General features: G+C 32.0%; 1 protein-coding gene and 1 long non-coding RNA gene across 7 annotated transcripts; one reads left to right on the top strand and one right to left on the bottom strand.

Moving 5' to 3' along the window:
- The first annotated feature begins 2,641 nt into the window (after positions 1-2,641).
- Positions 2,642-10,055, top strand: LOC126718740 (uncharacterized). The gene is made up of 2 exons (XR_007653039.1): positions 2,642-2,903; positions 9,958-10,055. It is a non-coding gene; the product is annotated as an uncharacterized LOC126718740 (long non-coding RNA).
- Positions 10,056-13,403: 3,348 nt separating this feature from the next.
- On the bottom strand, positions 13,404-20,076 carry LOC126718739 (TMV resistance protein N-like). 6 transcript variants are annotated; one of them, XM_050421069.1, is made up of 5 exons: positions 17,066-17,700; positions 15,899-16,978; positions 15,172-15,827; positions 14,686-14,841; positions 13,404-13,823 (listed from the first exon to the last, which is right to left on the bottom strand). In XM_050421069.1, exons 1-3 carry the CDS (start codon positions 17,369-17,371, stop codon positions 15,231-15,233), a joined length of 1,983 nt encoding a protein of 660 aa, XP_050277026.1. In that variant the 5' UTR covers positions 17,372-17,700; the 3' UTR covers positions 13,404-13,823; positions 14,686-14,841; positions 15,172-15,230. The 6 variants fall into 6 exon arrangements, with proteins under 6 accessions (XP_050277026.1, XP_050277027.1, XP_050277031.1 ...); XM_050421070.1 differs by having other exon boundaries at positions 14,686-14,829; XM_050421074.1 differs by lacking the exon at positions 17,066-17,700 and adding an exon at positions 19,471-20,076 and having other exon boundaries at positions 14,686-15,827; positions 15,899-16,085.
- Positions 20,077-21,319: the final 1,243 nt, after the last annotated feature.

Below are 21,319 nucleotides of genomic sequence, written 5' to 3'. Positions count from 1 at the left end.
TTGATGTGTTATTTTACTTTTTAATAACACTCTTATGAAGATAGTTTGCTTGGCGTTAAACTCTATTAGCTATTTACAAAAAAAAAAAAAAAAAAAAAAAAAAAAAAAAAAAAAAAAAAAAAAAATTTCAAGTTTTCAACTAAAACCATGAGTACGTTTATAGTAAGCTGTGACACTTCCGAGCCTGTGCTGAGGTTTGTTAATTCCAAGTCCTATTTTTTTGTTATTTTCATTCGTAAATATTTAAATTTGTAAAATTATGTGGGTTCTAGTTAACTCAATTGGTAAAGTCTCTGATAGTTGTATAAGAAATCTGGGGTTCAATCCCCCACCTACACCAAAAACTGATTGGTGTTTTGGTATGATGATAAAGAGCTATCATCAGGAGCAGATGCCATAGGTTGAAACTCTCTTTCAAAAAAATTTGTAAAATTATTTATAAGAGGGTTCTATGAAACCAAACATGTGGAACATAAAGGCTAGGCAGGCTTTTGAGTTTTGATTTCTATATATATATATATATATATATTGTATGTCATAATGCTTTTTTTTTTGCAATTTTTTGTCGGTTTTACTTATTTGATCGTTACAACTTTTTGGAGTCAAAAATATTATTGGAACCCATTCCGCACGGAAAATGTTAATAATTTTATAGAGCTTGTTGTGGAATGCAGGTGAATTTGAGAGAAATTATAAAGTCCTTTGATGGACCACACCACTTGTTTAAAATTATTGAGCCAGTAATCAGTTTTTGTTCAAATTTTTTTTCTAATTCAGCAATTTTAAACATGTGTAAGTCTTAAGTCTTTAAGTGGAATGGTGGATCACGTCACTTGTCCACCATGTGGACCGTATAATTTCTCTAGATGAGGTTACAAAAATTGATAACGCAAGTGAAGATCTCATATAATTGCAATTTCTAGAAATCCCATAAACCAATAGAGCCTGGGGTGTGTGTGAGTTCGGAGTTTCTGAGCTCCAGTTCGAGTTGGTGATACCCATGGGCTTACCTAACTGTATCATGGGGCGTGGGACAATGACTGCCACACGCAAGTCCCCCTTTTTTTTTTTTTTTTTTTCTCAAAAAAAAAAAAGTGAAGATCTCATACATAATTATCTCAAGCAACTTTACTCTATACATAAGGTAAACACTTGTATATTGTTATTATTTTTATACGTTATGCATCAAGAAAGTCAAAATAATGCTCATAATCTTCAAATGCCACGTTTTATCTCCTCAAAATGCCAATTTCTTTTCAGTTTTTTCCTTTCAAAATTAAAGTGTTTTGGTGATACGTCATACTACTAAATGCATAAAAATAGTTTACACTAATTAATTATCAAGATAGTTAATGTAGATAAACCGTTTTACCAATAATTTACTATGAATAGCAATCTATTTTCTAAACTCTAAGAAATTTAAAATGCAGCTTCCTCTAAAATTCTATTAGAAAAAATTTCAAGTAATTTAAAATAAATTTAATATTTGCTTTGGTTGTATTTTAGCTCATAAAAAGTGACTCAATATATGCATGCATTTATTATATGCCATAACATTAATGTGTTTTATAATATGAATTACTAATTATTAATATAGTTTTGAATCTTATGATTTATTTACATATATCTTTTTAAATAAACTGTGCACAGGCCTTTAACTAGTTTTATTATTATATATTTCACAAAATTTAAGACCACATAAAATATTACAACTTTCCACGTGACAGATTATGAGTAGTGAATAAAAAGTTACAAGTCCAAATGAAAATGACGGTTAATCAATAACATTATGCTATATTTAGGTCATAATTATTAAACCCAGATAAGTTGGGTCATTAGGTTACTGGTCGAACCGTATGGTTAAATATAAAATTAAAAATATTAAATAAATATAAAAATATAAGTTTGAAAAGTCATAAAATAAATATAAAAATTAAAACAAAAGATTCCTAACTTACAAATTATAATTAAATTTTAAAAACAAGTCAATTAATTTTTTTTATTTCATTTGTAAGAACCAAGTGCAAGACTTCTGGACCTTAGGTCACTTGGGCTCACAATTTATTTGTAGTGGGCTTAAGTATTTCCTACAATGGGTCGTTCTCGGCAGAGAGACTCAAAGTAACACCCAGTTGGTACCCTCTCCTTCACTGTTTTCTCTCAATTTTTCTGAACCCCCTTCTTCTCCCAACTTTCTTCTATTTATAGCCAAGGTTAGTGGGGAGATCATGATTACAGTCACCGTTAGTGCTACTGAAGGTCCAGTATTATCTGGTTAAAGTGGTTGTTTAGGTGAAAGGGCGGTGCAGCATTTATGATCTTGGAACTTGGTTCCATTTTCACCGATTATGTTCGGCAACTCACGTTTCCGTGCATATCATGACCTTCCCGGATATGACTCATACGCTCTACCGGGAAAGATTAACTGGTCAACTCTGGGAACTCAATACCCAAAACTTGTTTTTACTCTAAGGCAGTTTCAAGAAGGGCATAAGGTAATTGGAACTTTCTGCTGGGCCTGCGCCCAAGGCCGGTATGGGCTTGGGCCCGGGGCCTAGATGGGTCTGGGCCCAAGGCCAGTATGGGCTTTGGAAGCTCGGTGCCGTACATCATTATATTTCTTAAAATTATATATATATTGATGATGCCAAAATCGTCAGTTTGGGTCACTTGCGCAATCCGAAGCATTAGACGATCTCATAGGACCTGCAAGATAAAGGGAAGATAGATCGAATAGACCACCGGGTTGTGCTCGGTGGGGGAGCCTCCGATGCTTAAGTTAGTATGAACCCATATTTTTCATATTTAGATAGTGTTTAGTAGTAGCTTTTGACGTACCTTCACAAGTGAGATGGATTGACCCTTTTATAGGTGATTTGGATAGCTGTCGTACATAATTGGAGGTGATTATTGCCCATGTGTAACAATTATTGTATTGATGAGCGTTTAAGACCGTTGAGTAATGGTCGCCATTAATGTGTTGAATGTGCTTGAGTGGTTACATCTTTTGGTTTGTTAATGATGCAAGGTCGTCCATATTAATGGACGACCTTAATGTTTTTTTTTTGGACTCATCAGTTCCCCCCCATTCCCAAGTCTGATTTTGCTTTATGCTAGTCAGGCTTAGGGAATGTTTTTGACCTTTTTAGATTCAGGCTTCTTTATCTTCAACTACTTTCTTCTTCAGGAATGCTAGTATTTCTATGACGACCTTTTAGTATCTACCTTTTGAAGGTCTTTTTGGACGTTCGAGGGATCATAGCTTGATCTTGAAAGTGAGCTAATTTCTTTGGACGATCATTTTTTATCACTACTAAAGAGCAAGCTAATTTCTTTGGATGACCATTTTTTATCACTGCTGAAGAATAAGGTGATTTCTTTGGACGACCATTTTTTATCACATCGATGCTTCTTCTTTTATTCATTTTCTGGTTGTCGTGTTTGACATTCTTGATTTCTTGCGTTTGTGTGAGAATCCTTGTTTGCTTACACTAGTCTAAGGGTATTTAGTCACTTAGCCACTTTTGGGTGACTTACATCCAGTTTCGGAGCTGTCATTTAGACTTTGTCAGCGATTTACATCGATCTAGCGGAATCTTGTCCATTTTTCTTTTTGGTGACTTACATCCATTTAAGGAATTTTGTCACTTAGGCTTTGTCAGTGATTTACATCCTTTTTGGCGGAATCTTATCACTTAGCCATTTTTTGGTGACTTACATCCATTTAAGGAATCTTGTCATTTAGGCTTTGTCAGTGATTTACATCTGTCTTGGGGGACTCTTATCACTTAGCCATTTTTTGGTGACTTACATCCACTTAAGGAATCTTGTCACTTAGGCTTCGTCAGTGATTTACATCCGTCTTGGCGGAATCTTATCACTTAACCATTTTTTGGTGACTTACATCCATCTAAGGAATCTTGCCACTTAGGCTTCGTCAGTGATTTACATCCGTCTTGGCAGACTCTTATCACTTAGCCATTTTTTGGTGATTTACATCCACTTAAGGAATCTTGTCACTTAGGCTTTGTCAGTGATTTACATCCGTCTTGGCGGAATTTTATCACTTAGCCATTTTTTGGTGACTTACATCCATTTAAGGAATCTTGTCACTTATTGCTGGAAAGATTCCTTGACGCTATGTCATTTTGGACCTTCTTGAGGCCATGTTGATATCTGCATTAAGTAGCACATGCACTTGCCAAGGCTTGGTTAAACAAGAATTTTAGAACAATTCATATATAAATAATAAGTTACCAATAGCCTAGGTGGACATTTTTCTTATTTCCTTGTAATCTTAGAGTTTTATCTCTTTTGTGATCTGTCTAGTAATGCATACATGTTTGCATGAAACCTTACTAGGTGTAAATTTTTATAGACGAATATAAAAGAGACAGAAATAAATGTGTTACCTTAAATGACGACATTATTTTGTCACATACCTTGATCTTTTTATTGTTGGAATCTTCTTGACAAACTCTTCTCTTTTCAAGATGACAAGCTCCTCTCTTTTCAAGATTTTTCTTAAGCTTAACATGATACTTCATGTGTAAGGCCTAGATCTCTTTTGCCTTCGGTTTTTCGAAGGCATAAAAACTAGGCCATGTTGTTGCCCCCGTTCAAACATGAAGAGTGTAATTCTCATTTGTTGGCGACTAGAGGAATGCTCTATCGCGATTGGAACCCTTTTTTTTTTTTTTGGTGTGCTTTGACGTCTATGGTCATTGCCGTTTGTAATAGCAATTTCCTGTTCCTTCTTCTTTAATTGTGTGCTTAAGTCACTTCAATAGTGCTAGCTGCATGACGATGTACAAATGTGCAATTGTATGCTATACAAGACAAAGTGTATTCTATATGAATCATAAAGAAGTATAAAAATTGAAGCTATTTGACTATATGCTTCTTTAAACTGGTCTTTGTTAGGTGCTTGCACAGTATATGATTTTTAGAGCAATTTAAGAAGATTTTGGTGAGTTGATGGAGATAGCGGAAATTTATTGAGACTTAAATTCATGAACATATTGGGAACACGATCATCTAGAATTTAAGTTTAGGAAACTTAATAAAACTTCTCAAATTCATGATAATGAAACATATACTACTAATAATATAGTCATATTAATTGTGATAATTGTAACAATTTTATAGCAATATTTTCAACATGTTCTACATACACATTTGTAATAATCATGCAAGCTTGATATTTATTTAGTTTCAGTAAAATGATCTCATGGATAAAAAGAAAGAAGGAAATGAGTTACCTCAATGGAAGATCTTAAATCTCAATACTATTGTGTACGTACCTCGATCTTTTCATTGTTGTAGTCTTCTTGACGAAATCTTCGTCATTGAACTTATAGAGCTCTTCTTCATTGGATTTGTACAACTCCATAATTTATAGGAGTTAAACTCGGCATTTGTGATGTAGATGGAATTTTCAGAACTTTTGGCTATATCTCTATTTTCTTTTTAAGGGTTTTTCTTCGTCAAATTATGACATTCCCTTAGAAAATTTGGAATATCTATTTTTTGCATATCTGAAGCTAGTAATCTAGCAAACCTCTTATAGGTTTATATATTATACAAAATTTTGGGTGAATTGATATAACTTATGTCCAACCAATATCATTTCATGTAAGAGTATAAAAACTTAGTGAGGATTAAAGTCACACTTAATGCCATGCGATCAAATAAAATTGTCTTGTTTTATGTATGAAGCACATGCTCTATAGGCAATTCAATCATTTCTACTTTTTTCTTGGTTTTGGCGATAGTAGAATAATAAAAGAAATGGATGGACTTAAGATCATTTGATCGGCTAGAGATCAAAAGTCTAAAATAGGTCACACTAGTTAGAGCAGATATTACTAGTCAAGTCTTTTAACTTTAGCAAGAAATTATCTAGCCTGTATCAATTGTGCATGTTTGTACTAATCTTGTAATTAAGCAATTTGCCTTTCCAACAATCGTTTTCATAACTATTACCCTATTCTCCTGCAACTAAATAACACTTGGCAAAGTATTTAAACTTTTTAAAGAGTGTTGGAATTTGGTGTGTTTAATGACATTTGCCATTATGATAAACAGTCATCATATTTATCATAGTAAACAGTTATGATCTTATTTTAAACTTATAGCTAGGTTTTTATTTGGCAATAATGATATTTGTCATTATGTCTAAAACTTGACTTTAAACGTTGTTGCAAATACTTAGAGAGCTAAAAGGAAAAGAAAATTTTAAATCTGACCTTAAGGCCCAAGAACTGGGCACCATCGTTGCTATATTTTGTTCCAGCTATTTGAAGATGTAGATATATCCAGAAGGTTTGCCCCCGTTCAAACATGAAAGGTACATTCGCTATTGGATGATGACCAAAAGAAGGGCCTGTCATGGTTTTTACTTGTATTTTTCTTCCTTTGGACTTAATCTTAGTCCCAAAGGAAAATCTTCATAAAATTTCATGTCTAATGTATTAGAACAAAATTTAGAAACTTATACACCAATGCCTATGAATATGTATGGATAGAGATGAGGTAATATGTTCATGATAGAAAATTATGTATAAAATTATAGAGTGATCCCAAAAAGACACCGTTACTCTTTAAAATAAATGAGTAGAATGAAGAGATAATTAACTGGATAAATTATTTCATAGTGCAAGGTGATAGCAATTCAATTTTGGGGGGATAAATATGGAAAATACCATCATCTTAAGTATGATATTTTCAAGATATGAAATTCCATAATCAACTATATTGGCACCCCAAGTCAAGGTGGCTACTAGTGAACGACATATAGGCCATTTATGAGAAACTTGTGTCTCATTTTACCTTCGTCGATTATATATTTACAGGGATGGCAACCTTATGAAATGATAAGAGAAGGTCGTGATATGGCTGTATATAATTCACGAAAGGAAATCATTGCAAACAAATAAGGGAATAAATTCTTGTATATATTGCAGCCGACATGACACACACGTGCACATTGGTTGCCAAGTCCGTTTTGTAGCGAAATAGTAGAAATAGCCTACCATCTCTTTTGCTTTCTTTTTATGAAAAATGTTTCCTTCATTGGTTGACTATGCAATCTATCAACAAATGTTTAACCATGTAGCATATGGTTGTCTAACTCTTGGCCCTTAACATAGAAATTATTTAAACAATAGCAACTATGGTTGGGCAATAATTAGTGTCACATAACTAACCCGTAAATATGGCGCTAAAAGGAGGGTGAAATATATAATATCTTTCCCCATAGTGTGGTTTGAAATAATTTTAGATTTTGCTCTATATATATATATATATATATATATATATATATTAATCATAATTTGCTCTATTCTAAGCAAGTAATGCTATAATATAAATGAGAGGAGTAGGGACCTGACCTGGCAAGAAAACCTCTACGACATTCTCAACAGTTGTGCCTATGCCATGAACTTTTTTCAGCTGGATGATTTTTTTTTATGTCGAGCCTTTTGTTGATCCATTTTGTCAAGCTTTACTAGACTCATTTTGCTCCAAAAAATACTAACAAATTAATAATCTCAATTGTTCTCAAATGATGAGCTTAATATAGAGTACATGTCCTTCCGTTTAATAGAATCACGTGGAAATAACTTGATACTATTTAGTATTTAGAGACAGTAAGCTCTGCTCGTATATCATATATGTGAGTAAGTACTTACTTTGGTGATGTCACTAGTGCGAGCATAAAATAAAAACATTGTACCTATATAGCCGCTTTTATTGAATCATACATGTGGATTGTGACACTGGGAGAGTCCCACATTTTTCCCTTTGAATGCTCGAAGGCATGATTAGGTATAGATGGAACCATTTAAATTCTCCATTCTCAACGCCAAAGCAACTTATATTTATACATGGAAAAGTTTGAATAGTAAATTTTGTTCGTTCTATTGTGGAACATTTTAAGATTCAAAATTTCATAATATTTTGAAAATGATTTATGCTTAACTATTGCGGTAATTTTGTAAGGACTAAATTTTATAATTCTTTGGCTCTTTCAACCTCAGTCCCACCTTGCATTCACTTTGAAAATTATTCTGTGTGCAAGGCCGAATATGCCATTCATGCATTTTATTCCTAAAGGTTTCTTTTAAATCTTTTCGGAATTGTTCCTTGAAAAACATAGTTTCATTAACCAACTGACGGACTAATAACTCATTCATAACTGACTATAGAGCATTCTAACCATGTTATGCATTTTCTACTATACTTTCGCCACCAATAAATACACATATAAATTTGGGAGATGGCCTTATGTTGTGGCTTTATTACCCATGAATATCAACCAAGATATTATTAGGGTATCATTTATTTTTCTTCATATTCCTCAATTTCAATACCCCCTATTTGAGAAAATTTAAAATGAAAAACGTGCCACATAAAATTCTCAATTATTTAAAGGCACATGAACTTTTCTCAATATAAGGTTCTTCAATATAGAAACACCATAGTTGGTGGGGTTCATAAATATTCATGAGATTTAAAATTTTCACATAAACACTTTTTTTTTTTTAATTTTAATTTTAAAAGTACAATAGTGTTTATAAATACTCACTAAGGAGTACATAGAAAAGACTGTTTTTAGAGAAATGACTTAACCCTTTTTTTTTTTTTAATGGGAATGACTTAAGTCATTCTTTCTCTAATAATGTTGAGTATATCATATATATTTTTATATATAGGTGTTAGATGGAGCCTTATCATTAAAAATTCACATTTCAATTATCACCGGACCATCTAACATATGGTGTAGAGTAAAAATAATGTTTGCATGCAATTAAAGAATTTATTATGGCATTCAACACTAATTACTCCAGCATATACACATTCAAAAATGTTTGACAAATAAAGGCTCAATGAACACGTTGCAATCAATTTAAAAAGTGAAACGGTTTATGCCACAAATGAAAATTAAATTAATTTCAAAATTTCCCATTTGAGTGACCATTGACCATTTAAAATATTATAATTAAATAAAGATTCTAATTTACTCTTAAACCTTATGTCCAACATAAACTCTTTAAGCAACATCTTATATAATATAGCAATATAGCATGGTATATATCATTCATGCAACCTTTTTGACTAACAATAGATCATCCATACGGCTTTATAACAACTCAAAAAATTCATTGTGATACATACAAATATGTATCAAAAGAAATTATATGTCATGCATAACATTCTGACACATGACCTCAATTATATTATTATTATTATATATACACATATTTAGGCCATAGCAAAAGTTTTAGGTGTTTGCTTATTAAATTTTATTCATATATGGTATTAATATATCGAATAAAATAAGAGATACTTTACCGCAAACTCATAATTTCTTGCCTCTTTGATTGCCTTTCATTTGAGGGTTTGTTGAGATTTTCGCCATCGAACTCGAAGTCTACAAAATTGAATCTCCCTGAAATTGTTATTCCATAGCCCCGATTCCATTTGCCATCATAAACAATTTATTAATACATATATAACCAATGAATTCAAAGAAAAATCTAGAAAGATTTTATTCATGGACAAGAAATATATATGTAGTGAAGAGATAATCATTGGGTCTCAACCCATGAGGTACTCTAGATTGAACCGAGTGAACCCTTTGTTATAGGAAGAGCTAGATGACTAATCGCCTTCCCACAGACGGCGCCAAACTGATGATGCCAAAATCGTCAGTTTGGGTCACTCGCGCAATCCGAAGCATTAGACGATCTCATAGGACCTGCAAGATAAAGGGAAGATAGATCGAATAGACCACCGGGTTGTGCCCGGTGGGGGAGCCTCCGATGCTTAAGTTAGTATGAACCCATATTTTTCATATTTAGATAGTGTTTAGTAGTAGCTTTTGACGTACCTTCACAAGTGAGATGGATTGACCCTTTTATAGGTGATTTGGATAGCTGTTGTACATAATTGGAGGTGATTATTGCCCATGTGTAACAGTTATTGTATTGATGAGCGTTTAAGACCGTTGAGTAATGGTCGCCATTAATGTGTTGAATGTGCTTGAGTGGTTACATCTTTTGGTTTGTTAATGATGCAAGGTCGTCCATATTAATGGACGACCTAAATGTTTTTTTTGTGGACTCATCATATATATCTCAAACTCCAAAGTTACATTTTATGCATAATGCATATTACATATCTCACCCATTGCTTTAATCTATTATATTACTATATGAGCCAAAACTTCAAGCTCTATCTTTATTGAAAAGTCAAGTATCAACCTCATTATCAAATTTCTTGTTTTATTACGTTCCAAATTCAAAAAATAGTACTACAATGAATCTATAAAGATAATTTTATTCAAAATTACAAACCAAATGGGTCAAACGGTTGGATTTTAATTAAACAATGCTTAATAGTTTCTAAATATTTGGTAATAAAATTAGGAATTTTCAATATTTTAGTGTTTAAAAGTTGATGCATGAGTTTGTATAGTAAAACCTGTACCGATACTGACATAACTCTAACATAAAAGGTCAAAGTTAGGGGCGGAGGCACGTTGTTGGGTGGAGAGGCCATGACCCCCCCCCCAAAAAGTTCAAAATATTTCTATAATATGGTCTAAAACATTAGTTGGGGTCTTAAAACTTAATAGTTGGCCCCTTCAAAATATATTGGGTGGCCCTCCAAAGTATGAACTTTATATTTAAATAGTTTAAATCCAACATAAATGTCACTTGCCGTTTCTTACTTTTTAACTTTTTTCTAACTTTGTGCAAGTGTGAAAACGTGCACTATGCAACACCAAACTTTTTTTTGTTTTTCTTCTTAATAGCCCATTGAAAACCCATGATCATGAGGGGCAAAGAAAAGAAACTCATTGAAAACATGTACTGGGCTTTAGTGAGTTTTTTTTTTTTTTTTTTTTTTTTAATCTTTAAACTTCACCCTTTACCTCTCTTCATCATCATCATAATTTTTTTTTCTTTTAAATTGGATATAATTTTCTCTCATCATCATCATTTTTTTTTTTAAATTGATTTGTTTTCTTTTGGATTGAATTTTGGTGCCAAATAAGTTGTTCCAATAGTGATTTGTTCATAGAAGATAATTTGAGTTTGTTACAGAGAGAAGATATATATTTTTCTAAAATTTCCCTTTTACAGTAGAATCTTCTCAAGTTACGTATAATGATTTTAATAAATACATATGCTATACATAGTATTAAAAATATATATTTTATCTACTTAAATTTTCAATTGTTTGTTACGGTTGATTAAGACTAAATTTCTTTTCTTTTTTTTTTATTTTTTTTTTTTTTTATTTTTTTATTGTGCTTAAAGGAATAGTTAAATATAGGAAGTGAAAGCCATATATTAAGACTAAAGATAATTTTTTTTCTAGATTAATTTTTTAACCATTTTATTAAAGATTAAGGAGATGCATGATAATGGATGATTTTATTCGATGAAAGATCATTTTCAAGCATAACTTTGATGGGAGATGCTAAATTCTTCATTAAAATATTTTGTACATCTTTATAGCAAAATAAATAATTTTTATATATTCATTTAAGTTTAGAAATATTATATATATATATTTTTTAATTTGATAATTATATATATAATATATTTATAAAATAACGGCTAACATATGAATGTATAATCCGGGTCCCATGTGGAATTCCTGGCTATGCCCCTGGTCAAAGTAGAGATTTAGTATAAAAAACTTGTCTGGTTTGATTAGAATAATTTTTTAAAATTGACCAAATTTTATTTGATCAAAAATTGTTTAATATAGACTTACTTTATCTAAATAAATAAAAAACAGTAAAGTAGTTTGGCACTATTTTACTAGAATCCTCACAATATAAATATATATAAATATATATATATATATATATATATATATATATATAATAACGATGACATACAAAATGTGAGTATTAAAAAACTTATATGACAATATTGGAAGAAGTTAAGAAAAAGTTAAAAGTTGGGGTGGGAACTATTTTCTTCTTCCTCAAATTGAAGCCTATGGCCCTATTTTGAGTATCATCTAACAAGTGCAATGGACTCCCACACCAAAAAGTCCCACCAAAACAAGCCCCTTACACTTAATACACTAATTACTCATCAATCAAGCTCAAAACAAGAGTGCACAAGCAAAATCCCAATCAATGCAAGGCCAAAAAAAAAAAAAACCAAAAAACTAAAAATCAAGCATCAACATAACAAGATAGGAAAAATCAGTGAAAATCCAAAATCCAAACTCATTAATTTTCCCCCTTACAAAATTAAGTCTTCAATTTAACCAACCAATCTTACAAGTGCAACACCGAGTGGGTCTTACACTCAATACACAATACCCACCAGTCAAAACTCAAAAAACAAGTAAGATCCCAATAAATACCATGCCAAAAGAAGAAACCAAAAAATTAATAAAATTAATAATAATAACAATTCATAAGTAAATAATAAACATCCATATAATAAAAGGGCAAAATCAGTGTTAATTCAAAATCCAAATCCAATAAAATTTTTATTTCATCAACTTAAAACCAATCCCAACCTAATAGAAAGTGACCGGTTGTTACATCAATCTCACCTGATTCCTGTTTCTCGTTTCGCCAACTGAAGTGAATAGCTATTGGTTATGTCATAAACAAAATATAAGACACTTCATAACTCTTCTACTTTAGTCTTTTGTATTTCTTTGCTGTTATTAGTTAAACAATTAGACTTCATAATGCATGGGCACCCAAAGCTATAATCTGTTTGACAAATGAATTACATATGCACTAAGGTATTTTAGACTTGGGACCTCACCTTCTATCTATTTATCTTATTCTTACAAAAAAAGTGTCGTTTGAGTTGGAGCTTATTGGCAAGCATCCGAACATATTAATCTGCTTTATATACAAAAAAGTAAACTTCTTTTTTTTAGGGTAAATTGGAGATTCAAAATTGGCATGCAGAAATACAAAGAGAAAAACTTGAATTTAAGATGTTAATTGAAGTTTATCTTAATGTTTATGATCATATAGGTGAAATGTTATGGAGAAATATAGGGTATAATATTGAGGTAATAAGTTTTGTTTTTGTATTTTATCCAATATACATCACCAACTAATTACAAAGTAAGAACGTTTCCTTATTGGGAGGATGGAAAAGTGGTAGGATATAAAATGGGGAGAGGATGAAAAAGTGAAAGGATAGAAAAACATAATAAAATAAAAAGCATAAGAAATTAATCCAAAACTGTTTCCTATAAAAATAAAAAAATAAAAAAAAACATACCACAACTGATGAGAAAAGAAACATATATAGCACCCACAAAAAAGAGTAAAAAGAAGAAGAAGAAAACTGGAAACATCCAGAAAATGACCCACACACACCAAAAAAATAAAAAGAAAAAAAAGCCAAAAGGTCCAAACGACTAGTTTTGTTGGGGGTATAATTGTACAAAAGCAACAAGGAAAGGCCCTTGTTTTCTCTCTATAATCTCCCCAAATTGGGAAGACTAAGTTTTGGTGGGCCCAAGGAGAAAACACCCAGGCCTCACTAGTTTTCTTTCTCCCCTCCCCTCCCAATCATACAGCTACTCCACTATTTTCTCCCCACTTTTCTCTCATTTATTTTCCATCCACCAACTGTTCACTCCAATCAAACATGCCCTAATAATGTTATCAAGCAAAGCAGCAAACATGAAAAGAATCCTCAACTTAAAAAAACAGTAAAAGAGGTTCTTAGCAAATTATATCACATTTGATTTTTCTTTATTCCCAAATAATGGCAAGGAGTGCCTTCATAAGCAACATTGTCCACTTCTAGATATGCCTACAAAATAAAAAAGAAAAGCTTGCAAATGAATTGTGAGAAACCAAGAAACATGAGATGTGAATTGATTATTTATGAAGTTAGCTACTTTTTAAAAATTATTTTGTGTTAGAACTCATAATTTGTAGGTTTCTTTGTAGGTTTTTTTTACTGCTATTGTATGAGCCATAGTGATAAAAATAAAAATCGATGATGATTTCAAGGTATTTTTTGCTTAAAAAAAAAAAAAATATACGGAAGCCCAACTAAAGACAATTAAATATTGATAAATTGTTGTGTTTTTAGCCAATTTCTCTTTGTATATTTATGTTCTTATGTTGATACTTACAAATGATTTCTTTAATTTCATTGAGAAAAAGAAATATGGAGACCTATTCTCACAACTAAATATGGAGACCTCAATCACAAATACACAATTCATTATCTCGATGAAATTAAATGTTTCTTAATTTCATTGAGATAATGAATTGTGTATTTGTGATCGAGGTCTCCATATTTAGTTATGAGAATAGAGTAGTTGAGGAAGAGTTTGAGAAATTGCTTAAATTTATGTAATTTTAGGATATAAAAGTATTTTATGCTTTAAATTCTTATTTATAGATTTCAAAATCATTTAATCAATTTAAAAAATAAAATCTACTTGTAACAGTAAATATTATAATATGTTATAGTCTTATAGTATTATACAATTTTTTTTTAATAAAATATAAATTAAGAAAATCAAGTTTCAATATATTCAACAATATTGTGGGCAAACATAAATATTATATAACAAAATAAATATTATATGTAGATCTTAATATATATAAAAATGATTTCAAATGAAATTGTAAAATAGTCTGCACATTGTGCCGGACATCACCTTATCAGTGATAATTGAAGGCATGGCATGGCGGGCTGAAGGATTATCCTGGGTACTGTCAAAAATTGGGCTAAGAAAGCTTCGTTATTTTGTATGCACTTGATGGAGCCTTAGTTTGGTTCCCCTGTTTTCTGCTTAAACCTTCTGTTGTGGTATCTAAAAAAACAAGCTCAGAATTGCAATGAAATTTGTAACAAAATTAGATATGGAGGCCACATGCATGACAAAACAATAAGTTATTTACCCTTTGGGCTGGCAAAACACATATTCATTTCAACCTGGGTACATTCAGTACTGATTGGGAACATCATATTTACTAATTCTCAATGCCTGTTAAAAATGCCTAGTTAAATTTGGAACCTAAGAAACTTATAATGATGAATACTAAAGAAATGCAAGCATATGCCATGGAATTGTAAATATATATATATATATATATATATAGATTTTCAGCTCCAAAACGAGTTTTGAAAGATGGTGACTTACAAAAAATTCATTCATGAGAGCTACCAATATCACTAGATTCCTCTTCCTTGCAATCAGAGTCACCTTGGGATACCTTCTCCACTAAGTCCAGCCTCGTCCCGATGATAGTTATCACTGCTTCGCTTCATTTTAGTAACTTTTACTGAATCTTCAAAATCAGCCTCATATGGAGTGACGTTGCAGTTGCTGCACACACTCACAGCCATAGTATGGTTTAGATCTTCATTGTATGTCAAATGAACCCCACATTTCACGACCTCCAAGCCTGGACCTTCGGATTCAAATCTAAACTCAATCTGACTGACATCAGCATCACTTTGAATCAATTTCTTTTCCCGTTTCAATCCAAAGTCCTTTATGGGAAAATATCCCAGCCAAAGATGATATGAATCAATCTTACCAAATTCTTCAGTAAAACCAATGAAGCTGACAGGAGAATGTTCATATTCTTTGAAATAGAAGTGGCAAGTAATCCATCTATGAAGTTTTAAAAATTCCGAAGGATGTTGGTGAAGAACATAAACAAGGCACACAGCGATTCCGAGAAAATCTGAAGGCCCTTGCAGATTCAGTGAAGCCCCCTCACTTTGATGGCTAAACCATTTTGGAATATTATTTTCAGGAACAAGGACACAAATCCTATCATAATCTGGTCTCTAAAACATAAAAAATCAAGATGATTAGAACACACACAAACAGAGAGAGAGAGAGAGAGAAAGAGAGAGACCTTAAATAAATCATGTCTTAGCATTGTTAAGAAAAGATTATCGTAGCCTTCATTGTCAATCATTTTGACGCAATTGAAAAGACGGAGACATAGAAAATTATCTTCTGGTCTTGCTGGCAATGTTTCCAAAGAGATGCAACCTTCAGCATCAATATACTCAATATTTGATGGAAGCTCTGGCAACAATCTAAGATTCGTGCAACCACCCATAAAAAGATAGATCAAATTAGATAGTTGAATGATACTTTCAGGAAGGCAATCAAAATTATTTCCCCTCAGATTTAATGTTCTTAAAGTGGACAAACAGCTAATATCATAAGGGATTGCCCTAATCTTGCAATAACTTAGATCAAGTTTAGTCAAAGATCGTATGCCTGATAAAGTATGCACTAACAAGCCCATTGAATCTGGACTTCTTCTTGGTTGCATTAAAGGAAAACTAAGGAGCTTATTCAATGATTTAGATGATAGCCCTTCACAACCTGATAGAGAGAGTTTTCTAAGATTTTTTAAGAGAACAATGGAGGAAGGTAGCCTTCTTATTGCAGTTCTATTCACATCTAGCTTCTCTAGGCCTTTAATATTTCCCAAGTTCTCTGGCAATTCAGAAAGTTTTGAGCAGCCAGATAATGTGAGAGTTTTTAGAGATGACAAACTACAAGTAGTATCCGGAAGGCTAGAAAGATTCTTGCCGTGTCTTAGATCCAATTTTATATGGCCAATTGAATGTTCCACTAAAAATGATAGATCTTTAATGGCAGTCTCACTCAAATTAAGTTTCAACAAATGTGGCATATTTCCCATAATCTTTGGAAACTTATTCAGTCTTGAACAACCACCAAGATCCAGAATTTCAAGAGCTTCCAAGTTGATCTTGTGAGGAAGGCTTTCAAGACATTTGCAACCATTCAGATCCAATTGAATAAGCCGTTTGAGATTTCCAAGAGATGCATGAATCTTATATAGTCTTGTACAACGTCGAAGAATCAATTTCTTAAGATTTGGAGCTCCACTAAGGTCCGGGATTTCAATCAAGGTTTGAGAGTCACTTAGGTCAATGAACTTTAACTCATCCAAATTCTGTTATAAACCAATAAATAATTAGATAAACTCAAGCTTTAATAAAAATGAAGAAAGTACACATTTGCAAGAGTGAAAAATCTTTACCATAATTCCTTTCCATAGTTGTTTGATGTGGCTACAATGCATTCTGAGTTCAACAAGTTTATTTGGTTGGAAATTGGTTGGTAGGGAATTTAGAGGATAACCATGCCATTCTATAACACGTAACTCATCAGGAAGATGACTGAGGCCTTGTGGAAGTTGCACATTACCTCTAAGGAGGCCTTTAGGAGGTTCCACATTATTAACTTTAAGCAATCTCAATTTTTTCATTTTTGAGAAGGCTTTAGAATTCAAGTGTTCCTCTTTTTGATTAGGTGTGTTAAGCACTATTCCTTCAACTACCTCCATTCCCTAATAACCAAGAACAATGAAATCAGAATAATTGGAAAATACTTGGAATAATTTCTAAGAATATATATAATTCTCTAGGTTTAGGTCTAGAATAGTCAACTTATAGTATTATTCTTCAATATATGAAGGACATCCTCGTAAAGCCACAATCTACTACGTCCCCTAGGCACTTTAGGGGATTCGCGACGAACAATTTCTTGACCCATTTCTTGTAGCAAATCATGCATCCACAAAGTTCCACTTTCATAAATAGTTATGAGAGATCTGTCCGTAAGAACACCAAGATTGTAGTCTGGATAGTAACCAAAACTTATTAGTACATCTCTTATGCAATATTTATTCTCTCCTTTGAAAAAACATGCAATATCCAAAACAATTCTTTTTGGGTATCCATCAGTCCATCAAAACTTATTTGAAGTATATCCAAAATTTTTTTATTGGGTTCTGCTTTTAGTTTATATATGGCACTTTTCCATTCATCTGTTGTTTTTTCAAACAACAAAGAACCTAAAACTTTAAGAGCCAAAGGAAGGCCTTTGGCATAATTCACTAAGTCCTTAGACAAATCCACATAATTTTCTTCAGGATAGGGTTTCTTGAAAGCTCTCCAACTAAAAAGTTGTAAGGCATCATCATCATTCAACCCCTTGATTGTATATATATCATTCACACCACGTCTTCTCAACAAATGGCTATCTCTACTTGTTACTATGATTCTACTCCCTAAACCAAACCAATCTTGGTTTCCTGCTAATGCTTCTAGTTGCTCCTCTTCGTCCACATCATCAAGAATAATAAGAACCTTTTTATTACGTAGTCTATTCCCTAGAACATTGACCCCCTCATGAAAATCCCATATTTTTATTTTGCTTTCTATAAGGATCTTAGAAAGAAGTTGTTTCTGTAAACAGACTAGATGTTGATTTCTAGTTTCTTCCCTTACATTAGCAATAAAGCTACTAGTTTCAAAGCTACTAGAAATTCGTTGGTAAACTTCTTGTGCAAGAGTTGTTTTACCCATTCCACCCATCCCACAAATTCCTACAAATCGAACACCACCCAACCCTTCATCCAAATATAAATCCAACATTTCATTCACACGGGAGTCTATTCCAACAAGGTCCTTGGAAACAGTACTTGAGAATTTACTATTCAAATCATTAAATATTCTTTCAAAAATTTGTTGGATAATTTTTGATTCATCCCTGCAAAGAAGATAGCAGAACAATAAATTTGATGAGACAAAGATAGCAACATGCAGAAGACAAAAACATTCAGCATAAGCACAATCTTAGCTTAATTCAAGAGCAAAGGGGGGATTCGAAAAGTGTATACTACAGCACTGTTATGACTATAGCAGTTCAATTAATTGAGAGTGTGCCTAATTTATTAATTCCTTCCTTGAACGTTTCTTGGATTTCTATTTTCATACTCCTTTTTCTTTATCTTCATATTCAAATTAAGAAATAAGATATAGCAAAACAAAATCAATTGAACTATTTACTGTATAATTTTGATTCTAGCCTAACCACGCATTCAGGACGTTTTAACCTGCTCATCAAAGCAAATTAGTGCAACAATGATTGAGGCTAGAAAGAGTAGTCATCATCAGTCGTAGTGATTAGTGTTGTGGTCATGGTCATGGAAGGTTGCAAATCGTAGCAACATCCTTTTAAATCTGAAAGTTACAGCTTTCAAAAATCGTTTCCAATTGGTTATATCTCTGATGAAATTTGACCACAGCTTAATTTTACATGATTCTTGATTTATTATAAAGTATCAGTTCTAACACTCTACCCTTCGTAATTCAGTAATAGGCTACCATGCCTCAAACCTTGCAAAGGTTCTTCAACCTAAGTCCAATTTGAGCTAGTAATTTCCTAAGTTCGTAATATATATATATATATATATATATATATATATATAGGGAACAAACTGAAATTTTCTGGGACTAGAAAAATTATTGTAAAACTTGTCATATTAATCCTCAGGGAAATTGACAAAGTTTAGTTTAGAAAATTACAATCTTGCTAATAATTTGAACAAGTTTCCAACATATCTATGTTCTTATTGAAAGAACAAAAGAAAAATGTTACCTATCATGTAAATGCCATCCAGAGATATTGCCCACTTCTTTTAAAGCAGCTTTCCATGCTTGTATATCATCTTTGTTAACCTTGGAATCTTTTTCATGTTTCTCAAAGGCTTGAGCAAAAGTACCCATTTGATTTCGTACATTAGAGGGATCAACATGGTAAAAGACCGGCAAAACTGTCAACTTTGAAACTTTCATGCATTCAACAATCTTCACTAGTTCAATCAAGCACCACCGTGAAAAAGCATAATTTTTTGAGAGAACAATGATTGCATACTTGGACTCTTCTATTGCTTTCAAGAGTTCTGAAGAAATATACTTTCCTCGGTCAAGTTTCTCATCATCCTTGAAGGTGAGAATACCTTTTTGTTCCAAAACAGTGTAGAGATGGCCTGTAAAATTCTTACGGGTGTCAACACCGCAAAAACTAAGGAAGACGTCGTATTTCCAAGAAGAGGAAGAAGAGGAGGAGGCTGTTTGAGTGGCCATGGAAGCAATTGGAAATTTACAGACTTCTACTTTGGCTGGATTATTTGTATCCGCATATTTACAATACAGACGCGGTGGAGGAATATACTTAGGAACAACATGGGTTCCGGCATTCACGAGTCAACAATTCATATATTATTAGAGTTGGTATGCAAATTGCGCTCCTCTTCCAGGTATCTTTCAAGGTACCTTCTTGGCCCAACTACTTAATTTTTTTTTTTTTTTTTTTAGAAACATTAAATTGTTATAATATGGAGACTGAAGAAGGAGTTGAAATATAGGAGAGAAAGAAGTGGGAGCGCGAAGCTACATATAATTTACACGTGGTGGTTTCTCATTGGCTTAGTGACTTCACAAGGCGATTCTGATTGGCTAAACAAACAAGGAGGCGATTCTAATAAACCCCTTTTCACGGTCACTTTATTTTTATTTTATTTTTACCATAAAATAGAGGAATATATTTAACATACGACATGAAATGTGAGTTTTTGATAAATAAATAAATAATAAAAATAAAAGTTTGGCTTAGTAAATTAATTTTTTATTATTTGTTAGGATATATTTCTTAAAATTAAAGGATAATATTTATAAAATAATAATTTAATTTAGATAAAACTTTATCATCTAAATTTTAGAAATTTAAATTCTACGACAATTAAAAGTCTATTATAAAAATTTTATAAATTTAAATCTCTTCCCATATCCTATATTTTTGTTTATTGTTTATTTTATTTTATATCAAGCTAAAGTCTAATTTCTAATAAACCCCTTTACATGGTCCACTAAATCTAGGAGTAAGTTTACAACTTATTGTAGTAATTTTTGGATAGACATGAAAGCTTAATTGAAAAAAGAATGGGTAATTGTTCCACATTTCTTAAGAGAGTGTGTTGTGTGTAGTATAACTTGTCCCACCCTTCCTTAAAAGTTACCATGGCTTTTGAGTGAAGTTGTGATATGCCTTTATGTTAGAACCCATTTTCCTCTCCCTTGTGTGTGTGTGTGTGTGTGTTTGTTTCTCAAAAAAAAATTGTTGATATCAACCATTTTTTTTTTTCATCTTCATTATCATTATATGAATTATAGTTTACCTGATAAAGCCTCTGATAGTTGAATAAGAGATTTGGGATTCAATACCCGCTTACACCAAAAATTAATTGATGTCTTGGTCTGATGGTAACTCTTTATTATCAGGAACAGATGTTGAAACTCTCTCAAAAAAAAATTATCTACTTTTTTTTTTGTCAATACACGTTTTTTGTCATCAATTTTAATTTAAGTGTTAATTTATCTACTTTTAAAATTTTTGATCCACACACTTGAAAAAGTTCAAGTTTTAAGAATTTCAAGTTTTTTCCTGT

This window comes from Quercus robur, chromosome 3, assembly GCF_932294415.1.
Source record: "Quercus robur chromosome 3, dhQueRobu3.1, whole genome shotgun sequence".
Lineage (NCBI taxonomy): Eukaryota > Viridiplantae > Streptophyta > Magnoliopsida > Fagales > Fagaceae > Quercus > Quercus robur.
The sequence above is the reverse complement of the archived record's forward strand: the minus strand, read 5'-3'. Positions and strand labels throughout refer to the sequence as shown.